Source organism: Pinus tabuliformis, chromosome 5_1 (genome assembly GCF_031772625.1).
Source record: "Pinus tabuliformis cultivar Carrire ecotype Pingquan chromosome 5_1, CPIR1, whole genome shotgun sequence".
Classification (NCBI taxonomy): domain Eukaryota; kingdom Viridiplantae; phylum Streptophyta; class Pinopsida; order Pinales; family Pinaceae; genus Pinus; species Pinus tabuliformis.
In genome coordinates, this window is record NC_142305.1 from 293,408,126 (window position 1) to 293,432,802 (window position 24,677).

The 24,677-nt window shown below is 38.9% G+C and overlaps 1 protein-coding gene across 14 annotated transcripts in view; it reads right to left on the reverse strand.

Annotated features, from left to right (window-relative positions):
* LOC149164498 (uncharacterized) overlaps positions 1-2,763 on the reverse strand; it is a 223,481-nt gene extending 220,718 nt beyond the window's left edge. For 9 of the 14 annotated variants that reach the window (XR_016260250.1, XR_016260255.1, XR_016260254.1 and 6 more), the window contains exons 1-2: positions 2,248-2,756; positions 1,910-1,991 (exon numbers count right to left, since the gene is read on the reverse strand). Coding sequence is in view for 1 of the 14 variants with exons in the window: in XM_089430925.1 (XP_089287051.1) it covers positions 2,248-2,567 (320 nt within the window). In the remaining 13 variants the exon portion in view is untranslated. Of the gene's footprint in view, positions 1-1,909; positions 1,992-2,247 lie in introns of all 14 variants that reach the window. The other 5 variants (XR_016260257.1, XR_016260258.1, XR_016260256.1 and 2 more) reach the window with 5 other exon arrangements.
* Positions 2,764-24,677: the final 21,914 nt, after the last annotated feature.

The window sequence follows — 24,677 nt, forward strand, 5'->3', positions numbered from 1 at the left end:
TAAAACATAAAAGTTGCGTTTATTAAAGAAAAAAAATATATCCCCAAATTATAATGATTTATACCATTTAAATTATGAAAAAATAAATTATAATGAAAAAGTTGAAACTACAATTCATTAATAAGGGTGGCTATTGTAGGGTTATTTTAGTTTTAGAAAATGAAGTATTTTGTGGAGCTATCTAGTATGGATGGTTGGGTGGAGATATTTTATGGTTATTTTATTTTTGGAAAATGAAGTATTTCTTGGGATTATTTGATATAAACTCTGGAAGCACATCTAAGTATGGAGAGGAAAAGAAGAGCAATTATTTTATTATTTTATATATTTATAATTTATAATTATATAATATTTTTATAAATTGAGTTGATTTTATTTTAATAATTTAATGTTATATAAATAAATTAAATATATTTAATAATTAATATATAAAATAAGTTTAAGGAGTAGTGTAATTTATAGATGAAATATAAGTTTAGATTGTGGTTGTGTGAAATCATGACAAATTATATATATAAAAAAAACATGAGTGAATTTATGATAAATTATAAAAAAAAAACATGAGTGGATTGCAACTATTTTAACGGAGAAGAATGAATGAAACCAGGATTCAACTTGCCTTGAATGCTTGATGTACGCGATTCCATATCTTCCCAATAAGAGAAGCTTTTGTGTGTGGAAGTCCGAGCGCTTTGACATAATAGAGAGAACTTGGCGACTCTCCTCCTTGGATTTGTCAATTCCACAACCCTTGAGTTGCAGCAATAGATCATTATATTTGGTGAAGAAGTCTTGAATTATGTCATAGTTCCGTGGATCCAATGACAACAGCTCCACTTCGAGCAGATGTCCTTTCATCTCATCCTGTTTCCCGTAGAGTTCTTCAACCTTTTTCCAAATCTCATTGGGAGTATTGCAGACAGATAGATGAAATTGCAACTCTGAGGAGATGCACATGCATATGGATCTGTGGGCCTCATCCATGCGGTTGAAGTACTTGGATTTCTCTATGGCTGAAGTGGGTTCCAGTTCTGCAGCCATGGTAATCTTGTACAACCCTTTTTGACGAAGGTCTCAAGCCATTTGGTCCTTCTATTCATGACAGTTGTACGGTGTTAGGATTGATGCTTTGGGAAACTCGGCTTTGATACCATGCGGAGGTTTGCCATTATACCAAAACCCGCAGGTGTTGGTAAACGTTACAAACTAGTAACTAGGATCCCCAGGGTGGAAATTATGGATTCTATAGAGGTGCGGTGATTTTTTCCAACACCCCCCTCAAACGCAACTTGGGGAAATCGAACCTCGGTCCAAGCTTTGATACCATGTGGAGGTTTGCCATTACACCAAACGCAGGTGTTGGTAAACATTACAAACCAGTAACAAGGATCCCCAGGGTGGAAATTATGGATTCTATAGACCTGCGGTGATTTTTCCAACATTCTGATCCCTTATTGTCTCAATAAACAAAGCTTTTCTGATTCATCAAACATAATATTCGTAGTTATTATAATAGTGGACATGCTCCTCAACTAGCGGGAGTAAACATAGAAGTGCAGCTATTAGAATATAAGAATTCAGTCCATTACAATGTTAGACATTCAATCAAATACAAACAAAACTCATATATCTAATATGTTTCAGAATTGTGTCGGCTACATAAATACATTGAAGCAGGTATAAATAAATAAATCTACATAAATACTTGAAGAATGTACAAATAAATAGAAATAGCTATGTTTCAATCAAGAACATGGCTACCAATTATCCTTGGCTATCATTCCTTTGATAATATAAAGTCTAACACAAGCTTTGGCCGCAAACAGTAGAACATTAACCCAACGCACGAAAACATCCCTAAGATGGACCAAAATATAACTTGCTAACCTGATCAATATAACTCGCTAACCTGATCTTGATTCTCTGTAGATTGAAATTGTTTGTTGTAATTACTGTTTTAAGATGTATAAAAAGCCCTCTTCTCAGATCCCCTGTTCAGATTGCAAATATTTTAAAAGGAAAATCAAAAGGCAGCATACGGCGGGGTTTCAGAAGTACAGATACGATAGCTTACGTTCAGTATAAAATTATAAAAGATATATTTAATTTGGTTAGGGATGAATGAGAACTGAAAATCCCGATATTCAGATTATGGGTTGGGAGGAAGGCTCGGAATGGCTATGAAAACGTTGAGCGGTTGCAACTATTTTAAGGGAGAAGAATGAATGAAACCGGGATTCGACTCACCTCGAATGAGTGCTGTATCCTCGCTCCCTTATGCTCTGCAACTCCCTTATGCGTATCCTCGCTCCCTTATGCTCGGTTTTTCGGTTTCTCGGCACATCTCCTTTTTCTTCCTGCTGGGCGCATCTCTTCCTGCTGGGCGCATCTCTCCTTTTTCTTCCTGCCGGGCGCAAATATGATGGTTCCTGGTGCCAAATCTCCTTTTTCTTCCTGCTGCGCAAATATGAACAGTGCCAAATCTCCTCAATGGCAAATATGAACAGTGCCAATTCCTCAATGGCAAATATTTTCAGTGCCAATTCCTCAATGGCAAATATGAACATATGATGGTTCCTGGAATTGTTCCTGGTGCCAAAGCTCCTTTTTCTTCCTGCTGGGTCCACATCTCCTTTTTCGTCTCCTCAATGGCAAATATTTTCAGTGCCAATTCCTCAATGGCAAATATGAACATATGATGGTTCCTGGAATTGTTCCTGGTGCCAAAGCTCCTTTTTCTTCCTGCTGGGTCCACATCTCCTTTTTCGTGGAGCTTAAGTCGATTGCAAAACAATTTTGCTCCAGTCCACATCTCCTTTTTCGTGGAGCTTAAGTCGATTTCGTGGAGCTTAAGTCGATTGCAAAACAATTTTGCTCCAGTCCACATCTCCTTTTTCGGGGAGCTTAAGTCGATTGCAACTAACCCATCGGTGGCCACACGGACAAAAACATTCGATTGCATGATCCGACGGACATGGGCTCAGTCAAATCCTGTCCATCCGTCGGATCCTGCAATAGACTTAAGGATGCCCATAGATGTATTCTCCAGGAGTTGCGCTATTTATTAACATAAAAAGTCATTGAGGGGTCACAAATCTCTTTTTCCGTGTTACCTATACTTATAAAAGGACATGTGTTAGGTTATCTCTTTATATAAAAAGTCATTGAGGTTTTTATTTATACAATAGGTTAATATTTTTATGTGGATGGTATGTTTATTTTATAATAATGTTTTCACAAATGTGTTTTTTTCCATATTCATATGGGTCAAGTTTTATTTATATAATAGGTTAATTTTTTATGTTGCTGAGTGTGTTTATTTTGAAATAAAGTTTTTACAAATTTAATTTAAGCATTAATAATTTTTGTGTTGATGGTTAAAGAGATTTTTCTTCAAAATAGTTATTATTTTTTTTTGGTCATTTTAATAAAATTAAATAATTAAAAGAAATTTTATATAAAGTGAGTTATGGTTGGTTTTGGTAGGTGGTATCCATAAGCTATGATATTGGTTCATAGTATTATAACAATGCTTATTTAAAAAAAATAAATAAATAAAATAAAATAAAATCTTTATTATAAAGTAAGATTAAATATAAATGATTTTCTTTCGTATTTTTTTAAATGTATAAATAATCAATTTTTATATTAATTATTTTTATTATATTTTATTAATAATAATAATAATTTAAAATAAATTATAATTAAAAGAGTTTTTATGATTTTTAAAATTCTAATAATGTGACATGTATAATGTAATAAAGTGTTAGTAAGTCGAAAAATCATAGTAAAAGGAACTTTGATCCTTACTCTAAGTAGTGGACCATCTTTTAGTCATTTACAAAAATATTATGTTTATGTATTTTTTTATGCACGTAATTTCTTAAAATATACTTTTGCTCTTCTGCATTACCATTAAGAATAAAATCAGATGGCTTGGTTTTAGAACTTTGCTTCTTTATTGGGTAGGGAGGTCTTTTACAGGGGGTAGATCTCACTTAAAAATGTAAACGCTTTCACTTAAAAATGTAAATGCGTAATCATGTAATCGAAAATGTAAATCTAAATGTAAACGTAAATGTAATGTTGAACATTTAACATTTAAAATTTTTAATTTAATGTAGGTCTTATTAAAAATCAATCATTATGTATAAACACAATATAAATTTAAAATATAAAAAGGTTTACAAACACTCAGAAGAGGTATGGTAAATAAATAAAAATATAAATAAACAATAGGTATGCTAAATAAAGAAAACATTTTTTTTATATTTACTGGAGAGGTATGGTAAATAAACAAAAATTTAAATAAACTAGAGGTATGTTAAATAAATAAAACCTTTTTTTATATTTACTTCATAAACCTTTTTATACTTAAGGAAAATAAGAAAAAAAAGAGGTTTATTTAGGTCTATGGGCCAAATACCATATTTATAAAAGAGGTATGGTAAATAAATAAAAATATATCAAATAGGATTAGAAATCAACATCTAATTATAAACCAAGCCTATGGGCCAAACATCATGGTAAATAAAAGATATATGATTTATAAATATAAATATAAATAAACAAGATGTATGGTAAATAAATAAAATCTATTTTTATATTTACTCCATAAGAGGTTTTATTTAGGTGAAGCCTATGGGCCAAATAATTTTTTTTTTCTCAATCAGTCTACTCCTATTATTTATACAAAAAGTGTTACAGCAAGGCAGCTGCCTTGAAAATTCTTGCCATGAAGTTGGCATTTTACAAAAAAATTCTTGACCTCTGTCCGCGGAAGACCTACAACAGTGCTTTTAACTTCCATAAAACTCAAAATTGACACACAGCTATCCATCGCTAAACATAAACAAAACATTAACTGACAGAGACCTGAAACATACATTAACACCGAGACTCAAAAGGGAGGCGAACTCCTTCATAAGCCGCACAAAACGGAGGCACGGGTTGGTTCCTCAACGACCCGACACCCAAATTGAGCTGAGTCATCAGAGTTGGACGGATGGACCTCTGAGCCTGTAGGCTCTCCTCTTGCTGGCGCGCTCGGACCTGTGTTGGTTTCAGAATTCACCATAGAAAGGCCGCCTATGACCTGGCGCTGGTTAACATTCGGATTTGCCGTCCTCTGATCTGCAGGAACCCCAGGATGAACCGCTCCCGAACCCCGGGCATTCTCACACTTTTCAATCGTAACTAAGACTATGAAGGAGGAGTTTGCCAGGGAACACGGAATGCGAAAATGGGCAGTGGGATGTGCATTATGCTCACAGTCATCGATCCTAACTCGCCCTCTTCCCCTGCCTCTGCCACTTCTGGTGGCTGGATAATTGAAGCGACCAAATTCCAACGCATCCGAGGATGGGTCCGAGGTGGGGGTGGATAGCTGATGGGTGGCGCGACCGCGGGAACCGCCTCGCCTACTCCCCATTCTGGGCCTTTCTCGCGGCATTTTGTTATACCGAGGCTTGACAGAGGAGCGAATGCACAGAGAGGGATGACAAAGAAACGAGTGCTCAGAGAGAAGCGGAGACGGAGCCCAGACAAGTCCGTGAGTCCCTGGAACCAGAGCCAAGCGAAAGACGAGGATGGAGAAAGCTCTTGAGCCGAGCGAAAGATTGACGAACAGAAACGAACTAACAGAGTGGCTCAGGGAAACGCTCAGAGCAGCGACCTTTATGGAGTCGAAGGCCTGCGACGGAAACCGCGGGAGTGACAAACATATTGAGAGACATTGTGCAAATAACCAGGAGACTGAAGGACGGTATTAATGCAACCATTAATAGAGGTGTGCGAGACCAGCTCGCCAACCCATAACCATTACCCATGGCGCACTTGGGCTGACACCTGCCCACTCGACGCGCCTCCAACGTACCCTTTGGCCTGTCAATCACCCGCATCTGGGAATGGGCCAAATAATTATTAATATCATGCAACAAAAATATTATTAACCCTAATATTAATATTAAAGGATTATTATTATTATTATGAGTAAATCTAATATTCATATTAGTATATTATAATATTAATATTATTAAATTTAATAACTTTGGATTAATACAATATTAAATTTGTTATATTATAATATATATTAATATATCATGATATATATTAACTCTAGATATATATGGGAGGGAAGAACAAAGACATAGAGCGATAGAGGTGGAGAGATATGTGGAGTGACAAGGGAGAGATGGAGATAAACTGAAGGAGAGGGGAGAGGAGGAATGAAGAGAGAGAGAGAGAGAGGGAGAGGAGTGAGAGAGGTAGAGATGGGTAAGATAGGGAGAGGGAGACACAAACATGGAGGGGGGAGAGACGAAAGGGGAGAGAGAGGGAGATAGTGAGAGGATTGGAGGGCAAAGGGAGAGAGATGGTGGAATAAAGAGTAAAGTCGGAGAGAGGATGAGAGAGAGGACTTATGAGAGAGGAGGAGAGAGGGAGGGGTAGAGAGACTAAGTTGGAGGGGAAGAGAGGGAGGGAAGAAGAAAGACATAGAGAGTGAGAAGTGGAGAGAGAGAAGGAGTGACAAGGGAGAGATGGAGAGAGAGTGTATGTTTAGGGGTGAGATAAAGATGCAAAGAAAGAGAGATGGAGAGAAGAGAGAGAGAAGGAGAGAGAGAGGGACTTCTAATGATATTTGATTGCTTTCACTAGATGCATTCATTTCAATGTAGATGATTTCTAATCCTATTTAATTGCTTGCACTAATTATATTGATTTTAGTGTAGATGGTGATTTTTAATTCTATTTAATTGCTTGCTCTAGATGCATTGATTTCAATGTAGATGTTGATTTCTAATAATATTTGATTTCTTGCACTAGATCCATTGATTTCAATGTAGATGAATTCTAATCCTATTTGGTTTCTTGCACTAAATACATTGATTTTAGTGTAGATGGTGATTTCTAATCCTACTTGATTGTTTGCACAAATGCATGTATTTTAGTGTACTTGTTGCTTTATAATCCTATTTGCTTACTTGGACTAGATGCATTGATTTCAATGTAGATGTTGGTTTATAATCCTATTTTCTTACGTTCCAAATACATTGATTTGAATGTAAATGTTGATTTCTAATCCTATTTGATTGCCTGCATTATATGCATTGATTTCAGTGTAAATATTGTTTTCTGATCTTATTTGATTGTTTGCATTAGATGCATTAATTTCAATGTAGATGTTGATTTCTGATTTGATATAATTGGATTTATGATGGTACATTAATTTTAAAGTGATTGGATTAAATTGTGTATTGATTTAAATGTAAGCACAAAAAAATATTAACAATGTACATTGATTTTTGTGTTATAGTAATTCAACCTATTAATATTGTAGAGAAAGAGAGACAAGGTATGATGTTTCGTACAATAGCTCGAGCTAAAGATTTAAATGGTTTACGATTTAACCTATCATTTTCATATAATTGATATGAAAAGATGACAAAAGTAACAAGGGTGAAAATAAGAATAATAGAATAAAATAGTTTGAGATTAGTCACAATGAAGACTATGTGTAATTGACTATATTCTTATTATTCACATTTTCTATCATTCAACAATATAACATTGTAACTTTACATTAAAAAATTGTATTTCATTATTTTTCATCGTTAAAGTTATTAACAATATTTATCATCTCAAAAAACTGAGGTAACTAAGAAAATTTAAAATTAAAATGACTAGATTAATTTGAGACATATTTAGCATATTTAAAATGATTATATTACTATTCGATGAATTTACATATTATTGATAAAATTAATCATATGTTCATTAAATTTTCTTTGGTCGCACATGACTGAAAGCAACCTAGATCCATCTTAACTCCATATCTATCAAGCACCGAGAGGGATCAAATCTCTGGAGGTGAAAACCTTTCTTGAAGTTTTGCACTCAAAAAATAGGTTTGCACCTCGAGAGATTTGATCCTTGTCGGTGCTTGATAGATATAAGATGGATCTAGGCTAGTTCTTATTGGAAGGAAGCAGGTTTTTAAAATTATCTATATAAAAATGTCATTAGAAGTATATATCTATATATATATATATATATATATATATATAAATAAACTAATTTCCTAAATAACTGTTGCGTCCAACACAAATTTTAATAAAAATCCTTCTCATTTATATATAAAAAACCAAAATTAAAATGAGTGTAAGTATGTATTTTGTACTATTTTTTACGATTATTCCTAGTCGGAAGGAAAAAAAACATTAAAAAAACATGATTTTGAATTTTTCTTTCCTCTCACATGTTTCGTTAACCTTTTTCTCTCTCTAACTAAAAACTTTGAATTTATATTTCTTTAATCATTTTTTCTCTCTAACTAAAAACCTCAAAAGTTAGACAACACCGTTAGTTACAGTAGATCTTCGAGGTTTTTCTATCTATTATTTAACGTTTCTATTAATGGGTACTGGCCTTTATTAATTTTTATTTTGTATTGTTTTCGTCTCTTGCAGTATTTTGATGTTATTTGGTGTAGAGATCCAGGTTGGTTTTTTATTTTAACATGATCTCATATCGTGCTTCTTCAAGGTGGGGTATAATGTGTAGGAAATTCTTAACGACCATGCACTAAGCCAATCATTGGCTTAGTGCATGTCCACGTTGATGTATCTCAAGCAAAGAGACAAATAAGTACATGATCACACTGCATATACCTCACATCAAGGAGTTATCTAAAGAAGTGGATGATAAATTGCAGGATCTGGATGTACGATCAATCTTGTGGCATCGAATATCATGGAAATCACTGCTCGCACATTAAATGTTGACACCTGCATTCCACTTTAAAAAGTGGCTGAAAAATGGAATGATCAAATTGAAAATCTAATTACACCATCAGATTTGTGGCATCGAGTAGTGTAAAACCGACTGTCAAATTTTTGAATTCTGACAAAGTGAAAATTTGGGGCTACAGGAATCTTTTAGATTCCCCCTAGATTCCTCAAAGATTCCCTCCTCCGGGTCATCTGAAGATCGACTGCTCATATCAAAATTCTATCTACGGCATCAGGTTCGTGTCGATGAGATGTGTAGGATTGACATAAATTTTGTCCGATTTGGACACTGGGAAAATTTTTCCCTCCTGAAAGTTGGGCTCAATCATGGTTCTCCTTGCCTCTTGTCCATGCTCATGGTTCCACCTGTAATTAATTAAAAAATTGTCTCAAAAAGCGTGTCAGGGTTCCGCTCATGGTTCTATAGTGTGAGATCCTAGCCACTCTCCATTCCGTCATCTCTACCTCCGTGTGTAAATGAAATGAAGGGTTATATAGACGTTTTCGGGCAAAAATAACAAGAAACCTATTGGGTGAGCTGGTTAAGGCAGAGGCAACGAGGCGGAGGGTCGGGGGTTCAATACGGTTCAATAACCGCTGACCCCCGCACTTCGAAAATCGTTTTAACATTTTGAAAAAGGTGTGGAGGTTTGTTTTATATATCCGTTTAAACGGTTATGTATTAACGTTTTGGGCACGTTTATGGGTTTGTTGTGGGCGGAGTAATGTGGGACCGTCGTGTGGGTGGGGCTGGAGGAGCCTCTGGCTGTGGGTTCAGCTCCCACTGGGCTCTTCATTTGTATATAGTATAGTGGGTGGGGGTGTGGGCCAGGTCCACCAGAGGTGGCCCGCCCACTGCCTAGTTTGTTTTATATGTAACGTAATATGTAATGCTTAGTTGGAGGTCTGGGGTCCGGCGGGGTCATGACCTCTTTCTCATTTTAATTATTAAATTTGTTTAATATAGCTTGGGTTCCGATGGAGCTGGTGGGGGTCATGGCCCGCCACCTAGTTTATAATATTTTTTTGATTTTTAATTAATAATAGGACACTTAAACTTGGCCCACAACCAAACTTTGACTGGCTCTATCTCCTCCATGCGATCTCGGATTTGAGTGTCATTCACACTGTTGGAATGAGGGTGATGAGCACTTCGATCTGGTGCTAGTTTGGGAGTGATCTGATCAATTTGAATTTTAACCCTTTCTGAGTCTTCTTGGACTTCTGACTGTGTCTGCAGCCACCTGGATCAATCCTCTCCACTGAGGAGCTTTTGGTCCTCCAAAAGCATGAAAAATAATATGCAACTTCTCTGTACCCTGTCTACACTTACAAGTATCTAAAATGTCACCATTCCTTCTCCTTCACCTTTGTCCTTCAGATCCATAAGCGATGAGTTGAAACCTACCACCTCTGCAAACCCGTAGTACAATTCTGCAAATTACATGCTTAATTTACATGACCAACTAATGACCTAAGCGTCCCATACTTGCCACAAGTTTAAAACACATACTCAGTGGTCAAGTTTACATCAAAATGGAAACAATACACTAGCTATGAAAACAAGGCCAAAATAACATTGTTGCTTCAACAAGTGATGAAAATCACATCATCACTGCAACACATGAGTTACAGAAATAAGGCCAAACACTAGTGTTGCTTTGACAAGTGATGAAAACACAACATCACTTTCACAGTTTAAAATGCATCAAATGATTTACAAAAGCACAACCATGACAAGCTAACATATCTAGAAACCATTTTTCACTTATCAATGTGAATGGGTCACCCCCTTGTGGTGGTCTTGCTCGTCAAACGACTTTTTCAACTGGTTCATGCACCGATGCTTTGTCTTTAAGGCATTGCTCTGGATGGAGCCTCCAACACGTGTCTCTTTGATGACCACTTCTGTTGCAATGACTACAATAGGTCTCCTTCCTCCAGATCTACTTTACCTTCTTCTTTTCCTACTGTTGAGAGGGTCTTTCACACCTCCTCCTTTTGTGTGTTTCTATTCTTTTCCATCACTCAACAAATGTATGGTTATGTAATCCACAAAAGTACATGTTTTTCGATGCCATGTTTTACGTCCATAATTAACAACATGATTGTAATCAAAATGAACATTCGAGTATTGCAACTGGTTATACCTTTTCTTGTTGTCTCTGGTGTCATTATGGCGGTGAGAGCTTACCTCAACTCTTTCCCTAAAATGGGCACTGCCATGGTCTGATGGTGATGAGTTCCCATAATTCTCTCACCTTGATGATTTCAACGATGTCTCGGAAGCATCTGACACCTTCGAGCATTCTCCTTCAATGTATCCCAAACCTAGAAATCGAGGTCTCTACACAACCTCCAGTGGTTGAGTCATGCCTTGCTTATTAACACCAATTTATTTTTCCTCCTTGTACCTTATCCTCATAAGGAGCCTCATGTTTGGCCCTGTAATTGGTATCTCCACATTTCCAACATAAATCATACTATGTGAAGATGAGACTGAAGGGGAATCAACATCTCTTACCTCCACTGTCGAGTTGGAAAGAACTGATGAGGGCTACTCATCATCTATTGTTGGTAGTTTGCTGGCTATCTTGGCGCATTCCCCAACTTCCTTCCTCACATACCCAAGTCCTTCATGACCGGGTAATTCCTCTAGTTTGATTATGCCCAAGCCTTTTCCTTCATGCCCCATTTTCCTCAACAATTTGGAGCCAATTGTTGTGGTATGATTTTCAAAAACAGCAAAGTCATCATCAAGAAGCATACATGAAGTCAGAGAATTACTTTTTACCTCACATGGGTCACACTGCAGCTTTTCCAAGGCCTCGTTCTTAGCTTGCAGCTTTCGTAGAAAACTATGTTTCTACTCTTTCTCTTCTTGTAGAAGCATCTTCAATTCAACGTTCTCTGCTTGAAGACTCTAGCTATTGTGCTTCAGTTCTTCTAGGGCCTCTTCCACTGCTCACATCTGAAGCTATAATCGCTGCTTTTCCTCTGTCTCTTTTTGTAGAGCTTCATACATTATTTCCGCCTTTTGGGACACTCTGATCATGGTCTCGTACATCGGTTTGTCATCCTCCATCACTGCACATTCCATTGTTCAAGCTTGCAATTCACATCCATGCAAAGACCGCTCTAATACCAAACTTGATTCGAGTTGACTCAACTCTCGGATCTAGCCAAGATCTCTTACTTCTGTGATGTGGTTAGAATTTCATTTAAAAGAGCATAAACTAACATATATGCATGTTGTAAAGAAGAGGGAACATGACAAGAATCAACAACATAAAACACAAGACGTTGATAATGGAGTTCGTCTAGGAGGGACTATGTCTACGGGCCACGGTGTCAAGATGGTGTAAGTTGCTACATTAAGTGCTAGAAAAAGTGATAATCTACATGAATTTGTTTTCTCTATCATGCAAGGAATTTTCCCTCACACGGGAGCGGCTCCACGAGATGTTCCACTGCAATAACTCTCCTTCACAAAATGACTCCTATCAACATGACATAATTTCACGTATGGTAATAATGAGCATCCCGCCAACATGGCATCAAAGGGATCTCAATTCAAACATACATGGCGACACATGAGTATCCCGTCAACATGACGACAAAGGGATCTCAATCAAAACATGAAAATAAGTACATCTCACATAAAGAACAAAACAAGATCCCACATCAAACATCATGTTATCACTCAGGTTGTCCTTTTGATCAGCACAAAAGGATACGACAGAGGTAACCACAGACCAATCTTTGGACTGATGTTTCTAGTCCACTTGCAATCAGAGAGGGCTCTCTCTTTCTAATTTAGCTTTGTTGGAGATGATTTTAGGCTAGTTATTGAGTTCAAGGGGCTTTGTTTTGATTTTTGGTGGGAAGGATGATACTATGAGGTAAAGAGGTAGGGATAGCATGAAAGTTTTAGAACCATTGGGCGTGGAGTCAAGGAGTAGGACTGTTGGTGCGTTTTCTTGGTCACAAGAAGGAATATGGAGCAAGCTAGCTGCTTATAAAACAATCATTCAAGGTAAAAAGATGGATTAAAGGCTAAGGAATGAGAGGCAATTAAGAATCTCTCAGTCAGGTTAGCAGAAAGGAGATAAATGAGCCCTATCTAGGAGTAGTTAAGAATTCCTAGATAACAGTCATTCATATGTGAAATAGATCAAACATGAGCCACAAAGGAATTCATATTTATGCCTAAATCAAGAGGAAAACATTAATAAGCCATAGAAACTGAGCATAGAGTGTGGCTAAGCAAATTCTAAACCAATCCTTTGTTCTGTAACTTAAGCATATGTGAAATTGGAATAACAAAGGTAAGAGACACTTATTGATTCATACTGCAGCACAAGAATTCCACATTCAATTCTTCAGACCATTAGACACAGAGCAGATAGTCATTCCTCCAAAGCTTTTCAGCAATCTTTGATTAAGTAAAACATCTCAGATATCCAGTGCCGGTCTCTAATGAAGACTATCAACCAACCAACTCTTAAAACAATACGAGGGTGGTATATATAGGGAAAAATATCAAAACTTGTTTATTATAGCTTGACCTAAACAGGTCCTAAAGAAAAATGATCACTTTAACCTAATCCTATCTAGCAATAAATGCAAGAAAATATCTTTGAGCTGCGCTGAGGGCAGCCATATCAAAACTGAGTTAATGCGTTGTCCTCGGTGGCTTGGTGTAGTGTTTCTGCAATAACTGTGCATGGGTCTCTGGTCCATTGTTGTTCGGCGGCCTTAAATGCTTTAACTGTGATTTGAGAGCTTTAATGGGCTTACACCGCTCTATTTGACTTTGTTGGAGGCCATTCAATGTTAACCTGCTTTGGGAACTGCAGATTTCCTTTAAAAATATTCAACTAATACTCTTTGTCGCTTCTTCGATGTGTTGTGGTGTTGAAATTGTCAAATCAATATTTAATGGCCGTTGTTCGGCCCTCTGTTTCCTTTAGAACTATTTTTTGCTCCTTTCTGAATGCCTCGCAAAGAAAAACGGGTCATTCAGCGCCTTTCGGGTTTGCTGGGGGCTGCGCGATGAGGGTGTTTCCATTTTGGCCCATTCCCGTAGCCATGCACGATTAGCACTAGGCGCTAATCGCGCATGAAAATCTGCTTAGCGCTAATCGCGCATGAAAATCTGCCTCAGAATTTGAATCCGGGCTTCCTAAGCATGATTTTCGCCTTCGCGCCTTTTTTGCTGATGACGTCATGGGTGGGACCCAGTACGGCGGATTACATCAGCATGATGATGTCAGCAGGGTGACGTCAGCATGTACGACGGGTGACGTGGCAGTAACACGGTGGCAGTGACGTGGCAGGGTGAGTTGGCAGTATGGTGGCAGGAGGCCGACGCAGGCAGATGACGTCAGCGGGTGACGTGGTGCTGACGCAGGAGGGCAGAAGCGGTTTTCGGTTTTGGGCGCACCGCCTTTGGGCAGACGGCGGTATTGGAGGAGGGGCTTCGCCACAGCCGAGAGGGTGACGAGTGACAGGAGTACGGCGGCAAAACCGCCCATCTCCCGGACGCTAACCATCGGCGGCTTCGGAGATGGGAAGGCCCGCCTAACATAGATCTGGGGCGCGGACGATCCGACGGTTGGCGAGACGAGTAAGGTGGTGGAGGGTTAAAGCTTGGGCCCGCTCGAATATTCGAATCTTAATATAGCGCGGCGGGGGTTTAAACTATGGTTTTTGCGGGTTTTGGGGGTTTATTAGCGAGCGGGTTAAGTGTTTAGTGGGCAAGACTTTAGGGTAAAGGCGAAGAAGTTGGTTTTGTAGGGTTAGGGCTAAGGGGGAAAGTTTGTTAGCATGACCAGGTGTTAGACTAACCCTTGTAAGGACATGGATGGGCTAATAACAGCCCCAGATGAACTGCTACTTCCCAGACTTAGATGAATAGGGCTATAGTGCTAGGGAGGGGGTATTATTATATTTTTGGGATTTTTATACATAGTTTTAGTAGGGGAAGGGGAAACCGATAGGGAGCTAGATAATAGAGTTAGGATTTAATATGGAGATGACAAGAAAGCGCTAAGGTAAGGGATCTTAGGCTACAGAGGGAAAATAGAACTTGTAGAAAAGATATGAGTGCCTCTAAGTAAAGCAGATCTGTACTTAGGCAAATGTTATGAAACATGATGAGACTAAGAGGCTCAAGCAGATCTTGACCTCTTCAGGGAAATTAGTATGTGTTTTGGGGATAAGGAAGAATGGGGAAGTTAAAGATGTCTAGCTTGAGCTCCTCCAGATGGAAAACTGCCTCCAACCTGTGATCTGAAAAGATATAACACTTTGAAACACAAAATTGATCATGAATCATCATTCTGCAACCTCAAAACTACCTACCCAGCCTACTGGCCTAACATTTTTTCTTCTTTTGGTTGGGTGCACTTAGATTTGCAAACCCAGCTTTACAATTTTTCGTTTGACTGTCCTCCTATCTAAATCTACACTTATTTCTGCCAAGGGCCCAGATTAAGCAGTTGGGCTCCTTTGATTCTCTACCTATCTACAAATCTGCCAAGATTAAGCTGTTTGGTCAGATATCAATTCTCTATATTCTAAAACAAGAAATTGAAACCTAGGGAGGCCAAGATTAAACTGTTTGGCCTTCCCTTTTATAGAACATTCTTCAAAAATGGTTAAGTCACCAAAATTGGAATACAGCAGTGGCACTTGGACTGGCACACTTTCGTGGCCTTTTCTTTGACCTCTTTTGGAAATATGGAACCTTGCAACATGAAAGATGACATATTTGGCATGTAAAAATGTCAATCATGAAATATGAACACCTGTTGCAACAGGAGGCTAACAGTGGCTCCACTTGGGGATGGCTTTTCCTTATGAAAAGCCAAGAACAGCAGGTCAGACTGCCTTGATCTTCTGTTGTTGTTGTAGACTGGAAACACTTCTTTGTTCTGACTGTCAGATACTTGAAACTTTGGAATAAGAACAACACTTTCCCTCAACTGAATTTTTATGAACTGTATAGCATCGCCTGCTTTCTTTTGCGTGCTTGATGTTATATAGAATGTTGCCTGAGCATTGCCTTTGAAAAACATAGACCAAAACTGATGTATTTCCTTTAGGCTTGGTCTAGAAACAGTTGTTGATGTGAAACTTAAGACTGCAAGACTACAAACAACTTCTTTTTGCCATGAATTGCTGTGATGTGACTGTGCTACTCTTGTTGTTTTGTTGAGATTAGTGCAGAGACAGAGCCTTTTAAAATTGGAATACTTGCATTGGTTGTGTCTTCACGAAATTTACTGTTGCTCCTCTAACATTCGGAAAAATAAAACAAAGGGTTGATATATACAAATATTACTGTACAAAATATATATACAAAGCTGCATTGTATCCCTTAAAAGGGATCATGGTAATGTTTCAACATACGGCCATTAACAGGGACTTCTTCAGCAGTGCTGCCCTCTATAGATTTGAGAAAATATGTGTTATTTCCCTGAACAGCAGAAATAACGAATGGCCCTTTCCATAAAAAATCAAACTTGGCATGTTTTCCCTTGTCTTCTCTTCGTGAATCTCACCTTAGAACTTTGTCACCAATGTAGAAGTCCTCAACCTTAACTCTCTTGTCAAACACCTTTTTGAGCTTTTCTTGCAAAGTTTGACCTCTATCATAGACCTGTTCTCTGGTTTGCTGAAGATGAATGGTCTGATTAATTCTTCTTTGAATGTCATTTGGTTCAGCCTGAATTTCTTGTAATAGCCCGATAGTAGGGATGCCCAAGGATGAAGGAAATCTGGCCTCCATGCCATATACTAGCTCATAAGGGCTCATCCCAATGGATCTCTTTGTTGAAAGTCTGTCTGCCCATAGGGCATTTACCAGCTTTTTGTGCCAGTTCTTCTTGTTTTCTTCTAGCACTTTCTTTATGATGTTGATGAGGCTCTTGTTGGATGATTCAGCCAAGCCATTACCTTGAGGGTAATAGGCTGTAGAGTGGCCCAAGGTAATATGAAATTGGTGGAAAAAATTGATCATCTTTCTGGATTTGAAGGCAACGGCATTGTCAATTATGATCTTCTCAGGGCAGCCAAATCTAGAAAGGATATTGCACTCAAGGAATTGGATAATGATGGTGTCATTGGCTTGCCTACAGGGGATGGCTTCAACCCACTTGGTGAAATAGTCGGTGCCTGTTAAATCCATTTGTGTTGGCCTAAGAAAGAGGGATTGATTTCTCCAATGAAGTCAAGACCCCATTGTTGAAAAGGTTTTTCGGTTGAGATGGGTTTCAGGGGCAGGGGCAACAACTTTATTTTGCCCTCAAAGATTTGGCATTTGTGACATGACATGGCAAACTTCTTTACATCTGCAAAAAGAGAGGGCCAATAGAAACCAGCCCTTAAAATTTTATCAGCAATGGACTTCCAATATAGATGTCCTCCAGAGTCACCTGCATGGAATTCTTTCATGACATTGTTAGTTTCAATCATGGTTAAACAATTAAGCAATATACCTTCATGATTTCTCCAAAATAATGCACCATCTATGACACAAAACTTTAAAGCCTTCATTTTCAAAAATCTTTTTTTGGTTCTGGACAATCCTGGGGGAGCAAACAGGTTTAACAGTACAAAACATATATCATCATACCATGGGGATTGCAAAAAGGTTTCACTGATCTGTGGAGTCGCCAGCTCCTGTTCATTGTCCAGTTGGTTAATGTCCAAGGCTTGAAAGTTTGTTTCGGACATCAGTTTGGCTAAACCTTGTCCCTTTATCAGCTTGGTTGGTTTTATTTCTATGTCATACTCAAGGATGTTTGCAATCCACTTGCCTCTTTTGCCTTCTAATCCCTCTTGGGTTAGTATGTCTTTTACAACAACATTTGGGACATAGGCAATCACATGTGAATACAAAATGTACACTCGGAAATCCTTGATGGCCTTAATGAGTGCATAGGCCTGCTTTTCCATGATTGGGTACTTCAAAGGGGAATCTCTCAAAGCTCGGCTGAAAAATGAAATTGGCTTTTCATTTCCTTGTTCATCCTTTTGCAAAAGGACAACAGCTATAGTATGATCAGATGCAAAAGCAAAAATGATAAAATCCTTGTCAAATTGTGGGCTGGTGAGGACAGGGGTTTGGGTTAAGGCAGATTTTATACTCTCAAAGGCCTGCTTGGTTTCAAGAGACCATTTTACCTTGGCATCCTTTTTTAACATGTTTCTTAATAATCTTATCAGCTCAGCTAGATTTGGAATAAATCTCCTTAGGAAATTGATCTTTCCAAGGAATGCTTGCAGCTCTTTTACGTTTCTTGGATATGGGATTTGGAGGATGGCTTGGATTCTTTCAGGATCAATTCTAATCCCATCTTTTGATATGATGTGGCCAAGTAATTTTCCTTCCTCAAGGCCAAAAAGAGACTTCTTGGGATTCAGGGAAATGCCATATTTCCTGCATGTCATGAATATTTGCCTTAAGTGTTTGAGGTGCTCTTGATCAGATTTGGAAAATGGGGTCAAGTCATCAAGGTAAACAACTAGGAAATCATGTATTTCCTTGGCAAATGCAATATCCATTGCTCTTTGAAAGGTGGCACCAGCGTTTTTTAGTCCGAATGGCATCTTTACATACTTAAATGTTCCCCACGGTGTGGTAAAGGCTGTCTTGTCTTGGTCATCCGGGTGAACAAGTATTTGATTGAAACCTGAAAAGCCATCTAGCAGAGAGATTCTAGATGACCCCACTACTCTTTGTAGGATGTGATCCATCTTGGCCAAAGGATAGTGGTCTTTTAGAGAGACTTAGTTTAAATTTCTCAGATCTACACAAAGTCTAATCTCACCTGTTTTCTTTCTTGTGGGAACAAGATTGGATACCCATTCAGAAAATCTGATGGGTGCTATGATACCTGCTTAAAAAATTCTTTTCACTTCCTTTTCAATCAAAGGGAGAAGCACAGGATTTATTCTCCTCAGTTTCTGTTTGAAGGGCTTCTGGTTTGGTTTTAAGGGAATGGTGTGTTGAATTACTGAGGTGTCATAGGACTTCAAGTCCTCATAACTCCAAGCAAATACATCTTGGAATTCTTTGAATAAATCAATATACTTGGGCTTTTGATCAGGTGGCAAATTTTTGGACAATTTGATCATTTTTGGCTTCTCTATTGTCCCAATGTTGTGTTCTTCTATATCAGAATTCAATGGTTGCATTTTTGGTTTTTTAGGAACATCATTTGCATCAAACATGTCTTCTAATAGGGTTAGGCCGGCAGGCAGAAAGTTATCTTTTAAGTCAATGACTTCGACCTCTGTTTTGGCTATTTCCTCCAAATGCATTTGTTTCAGCTATTCTATGTTTGTTTTGTTAAAAACAGTTGGGTTCAGGATTTGTTTCGCTGTTGCAGCTATTACAACCTGCTGGTTTTCATTTGTTTGTTGTTGGGCATCGTTCATAGCATCCATGTCAATGTTAATATTTGCAAATTCATGCTCAAGAGTGAGGAAATTATTAATTTGGGCATCATTTTCGAACACTTGCCAATCTTTAACGTTATTTGGGACAACATGCCTATGTTTTATTTCAGCTGTAAAATGATGATTTGGCTCAAAGGGAAGCTTGCATGTACTAGCAAAAGTGGCTAGGCTGTGTGCATGAATGTTATGATCTCTTGAGATTTTGGCAAGCTTGGATTCAGTGAATGCATTGAGTATATTAGTGGCAGCAGTCCTATAAGCCCTCATTCTATTGTCATTGGTAACAAAGTTACCTTTCATCTGTTGTATGATTAAATCAGAGTCACCTAAAATGGACACTTTTGCAGCTGCTAAAGCTTTGAGCAGTTTAAGGCCTAAAAGCAGAGCCTCATACTTTGCCATGTTGTTGGTGCATTTAAAGTTCAGTCTGTAGGCATGGCCTTCTGCATGATTGTTATGTGTATTGTGAATCCATACACCTACCCCTGCTCCTAACTTGTTGACAGAGCCATCAAACTCTAAATACCATGTGATTTCTTGCTTATGGTTAGTACTAAGAGTTTCAGCCTTTTTAAGATTGGGCAGATTTGCAGTTTCTGTTTGGGGAGTTTCTTCTTGTATGCTGGCTGCATTAACTGTTTTGACAATTTCATCAGTATGTGCAACCGATTCTTCAATGATGTGTGCTTGTTGTTCTAGAGCCAAAGGCTCATCATCAGTTGGAGAATTTGTATCATTATTAAACAAAATAAAATAATCCATATTAGAATGGATTAAGTAAATGGGAAAATTTTCAGGCTTGCTCTCACTACTTACCACATATTTCATGAGTGTTTCTCTGTACAGTCTTTTTGGTTGCCCAAAGACTGAAATAGTGGCATAGGAGAGGTCTAATTAAAGGGATCCTTGGAGCTTTGCTCCCCATGATCTTGATAGGAGCATACCATACTTTGGTGGGATGTCAGCCACCACCACATCCATGAGGATGGTCTTGTTGGGATATTGGACTAAGGAGACACACAAGTCTTTGATGACGCCTAAACACTTGACTTGACTTGAGTCAAAGGAAAATAGATCTTTGTAGGGCCTTGTGATATCAAGATTTAGTTTCTCCATAATTGCTTTGGGCATAAGATTGTGTGATGCTCCCGAATCAAGCATAGCATTGTGCAAAACTTTTTCATGTATATGCAAACTGACATAAAAGGGTGAAATAGGTCCATATGTTGACTTTCCATTAACTTCTGGACCAAACAACAGTTCAGGGGTATCATCCAAAACATTTACATCGTCCTTATTCTCTGGGATTTGAAGTGATCTTTGAATTTGTTGCCTATATACATCGTGTTTGGCAAGTTCTGAGAGGGGGATGGATATCTTAAGTTTTCCAATCTCTGCTTCTAAGTTAAATGGATTTTCCAATGGAGTCTTGGTGTTGATAATGGCAGTTTTTTCTACTTTTTTTGAATTACCAACGATTTTCTCTTGTTCATCAGCGTTATGGGAATTGATTGCTTGCGGTTTTTCTGTTTTAGGAGAGCTTTTTGGAACACTGGTCGAATTTTGCTCAGAGGAAGGAGGTGGCAGAGGCTGATCAATAGAAGGCTGCATTTCTGTTATGTCTTCTACAGTCACATGATGCGGGTTTGGGACAGGTATATCAGCTGGTTCTGTTATAACAGCCTTGCCTTTAATCTTGTTGGGCTGTTTGCCATCCTTTGGTTTGCTAGGTTCAGAAATGTCAATGGTCCTAGTTCTCAGCTTATATTGTTTGTGGACCTCATACACAGCAGTATCATAACCTTGTTTAAAATCAAAAGACTCACCAGACTTAGTCTGAAATTGATTACAGTCAAGCTCATCTTGGTCTTCTTGGGACAGAAAAGTTTGATGCTCACCCTTTAGATCCATCAGATTCATGTGAGTGTCTTCTATGGGTTCACTGGAAGTGGATGCTTCTACATAATTCTCATGAAAGGGGGGCCTTATGTCATGGTATGGGCTTGACCTACCAGCATTTGTGTTCTGCGTTTTCCTAAAATTTGGGTTCCTTATGGTATTGGATTGTTGTCCTTCCCATGATGATTTCCTCTCAACACTTTCTACTCTATCTCCCAGCCTTTGCATGCCACTAATAATAGCATCAAGCTTTTGCTCTAAGGCTGAGGGTTCTTCCTTGAAGGTGGTTCTTCTTTCCATTCTAGCTCTGTTTGTTTTGGCAATTAGGTTGGCCTCTACGCTAACAACAACATTTTCCATGTTTGCAAGGGTTTGAGGGGCTCTTTCCTTTAACTGGTATGCCATATCCGGGTCGAATCCATTAGGGAATTTATACAAGGCAAGATCAGGTGGTGGTCTTAAGTTCTGTGGTATTGCATTATAGACATTATTGAACCTTGCACAGTACTCCAAAACAGTCTCTTGAGGACCTCTTTTAATTGTATCATATTCAGCTAGTATGTGCAAGGGGTCTTTCTTTTTCTCCCATCTGTTGGTAAAGGATTGGTAAAGCTCATCCGGAGTGGTTATAGAATTTGCAGCAAGTGATCTGAACCAAGTTCTTACATCACCTGTTAGACTTTGAACAAAAATTTTCATTCTCACGCTATCATCATCTATCTCGTAGTTCTCAAAATAGTCTTGCATCTTCTTGGTATGCTGTAGGGCTGTGCAAGGACCGGTACTATCAAAATATGTGATTTTAGATTGGTAATCTTGAGGCAAGGCCCCAGGATTAGCAGGCAATTGCAGGGGTGCATATCTATTAGCCATATTCACAGGGATAAGTGGAACAACAGAAACAACAGGTACAACTGGAACAACTGTAACAACAGTAGTGGTAATAGGAATATGTGCAGTGAATGGAGGTGTGGAAGGAGTGCTTTGTGATGTGGATGATGAACAAGGGGAAATAGGGGTTGAATGAAATAAAACTTTGACTGGAGTTGGAACACAGCTAGGGTGAGCTACTTCAGGACTCAAATCAGCAAAATCTTCTCGCCTTTCTTGCTTCCTAAGGATCTTAGGGATTAGGTTCGGATTTTCAAAAGCAGCTGGAGGGTTTGGATCTGGGTTTGACCTTGTATGACGTAAGTTCTTTTTGGGAGCCATCTTCCGAATTTGTTTTTTTGGTACTTTTATGGGAATGCCTTTAGAATTAGTAAGGAACTGATCAAAATTTGGGAACAGCTATCTGCAGCTTAAAAATAGCATGAAGATTGACTGAAGCAGCTTTTATTTACTCCTGAAAATGCAAAGCAAGAACAGTTTCAAAGGCTCCCTGGCTGATATTCAGACTTCATCTGTAGTTTTAAGGAGCAGACAACACTTGAACAATTGATTTGTTCCCCAGTGGAGTCGCCATTATGTTATCACTCAGGTTGTCCTTTTGATCAACACAAAAGGATACGGCCGAGGTAACCACAGACCAATCTTTGGACTGTAGGTTCTAGCCCACCTGCAATCAGAGAGGGCTCTCTCTTTCTGATTTAGCTTTGTTGGAGATGATTTTAGGCTAGTTATTGAGTTCAAGGGGTTTTTTTTTTATTTTTGGTGGGAAGGATGATACTTTCAGGTAAAGAGGTAGGATAACATGAAAGTTTTAGAACCATTGGGCGTGGAGTCAAGGAGTAGGACTGCTGGTGCGTTTTCTTGGTCACAAGAAGGAATATGGAGCAAGCTAGCTGCTTATGAAACAATCAATCAAGGTAAAAAGATGGATTAAAGGCTAAGGAATGAGAGGCAATTAAGAATCTCTCAGTCAGGTTAGTAGAAAGGAGATAAATGAGCCCTATCTAGGAGTAGTTAAGAATTCCTAGATAACAGTCATTCATATGTGAAATAGATCAAACATGAGGCACAAAGGAATTCATATTTATGCCTAAATCAAGAGGAAAACATTAATAAGCCACAAAACCTGAGCATAGAGTGCGGCTAAGCAAATTCTAAACTAATCCTTTGTTTTGTAACTTAAGCATATGTGAAATTGGAATAACAGAGGTAAGAGACACTTATTGATTCATACTGCAGCACAAGAATTCCACATTCAATTCTTCAGACCATTAGACACAGAGCAGACAGTCATTCCTCCAAAGCTTTTCAACAATCTTTGATTAAGTAAAACATCTCAGATATCCAGTGCGGGTCTCTAATGAAGACTATCAACCAACCAACCCTTAAAACAATATAGAGGGTGGTATATATAGGGAAAAATATCAAAACTTGTTTATTATAGCTTGACCTAAACAGGTCCTAAAGAAAAATGATCACTTTAACCTAATCCTATCCAGCAATAAATGCAAGAAAATATCTTTGAGCTGTGCTGAGGGCAGCGATATCAAAACTGAGTTAATGTGTTGTCCTCGGTGGCTTGGTGTAGTGTTTCTGCAATAACTGTGCATGGGTCTCTGGTCCATTGCTGTTCGGCGGCCTTAAATGCTTTAACTGTGATTTGAGAGCTTTAATGGGCTTACACCACTCTATTTGACTTTGTTGGAGGCCATTCAATGTTAACCTGCTTTGGGAACTGCAAATTTCCTTTAAAAATATTCATCTGATACTCTTGGCCGCTTCTCGATGTGCTGTGGTGCTGAAATTGTCAAATCAATATTTAATGGCGGCTGTTCGGCCCTCTATTTCCTTTAGAACTTTTTTTTGCTCCTTTCTGAATGCCTCGCAAAGAAAAACGGGTCATTCAGCGCCTTTCGGGCTTGCTGGGGGCTGCGTGATGAGGGTCTTTCCATTTTGGCCCATTTCCCGTAGCCTAGCGCGAATCACGCATGAAAAACTGCCTCAGAATTTGAATCCGGGCTTCCTAAGCACGATTTTCGCCTTCGCGCCTTTTTGTTGATGACGTCACGGGTGGGACCCAGTACGGCAGATTACGTCAGCATGATGGCGTCAGCAGGGTGACGTCAGCATGTACGACGGGTGACGTGGCAGTGACACGGTGACAGTGACGTGGCGGGGTGAGTTGGCAGTATGGTGGCAGGAGGCCGACGCAGGCAGATGACGTCATCGGGTGACGTGGTGCTGACACAGGAGGGCGGACGCGATTTGTGATTTTGGGCGCACCGCCTTTGGGCAGACGGCGGTATTGGAGGAGGGGCTCCACCACAGCCGAGAGGGTGACGCATGGCAGGAGTACGGCGGCAAAACCGCCCATCTCCTGGACGCTAACCATCGGCGGCTTCGGAGATGGGAAGGCCCGCCCACTGTAGATCTGGGGCGCGGATGATCGGACGGTTGGCGGGACGGGTAAGGTGGCGGAGGGTTAAAGCTTGGGCCCGCGTGAATATTTGAATCTTAATATAGCGCGGTGGGGGTTTAAACTATGGTTTTTGCAGGTTTTGGGGGTTTATTAGTGAGCGGGTTAAGTGTTTTGTGGGCAAGACTTTAGGGTAAAGGCGAAGAAGTGGG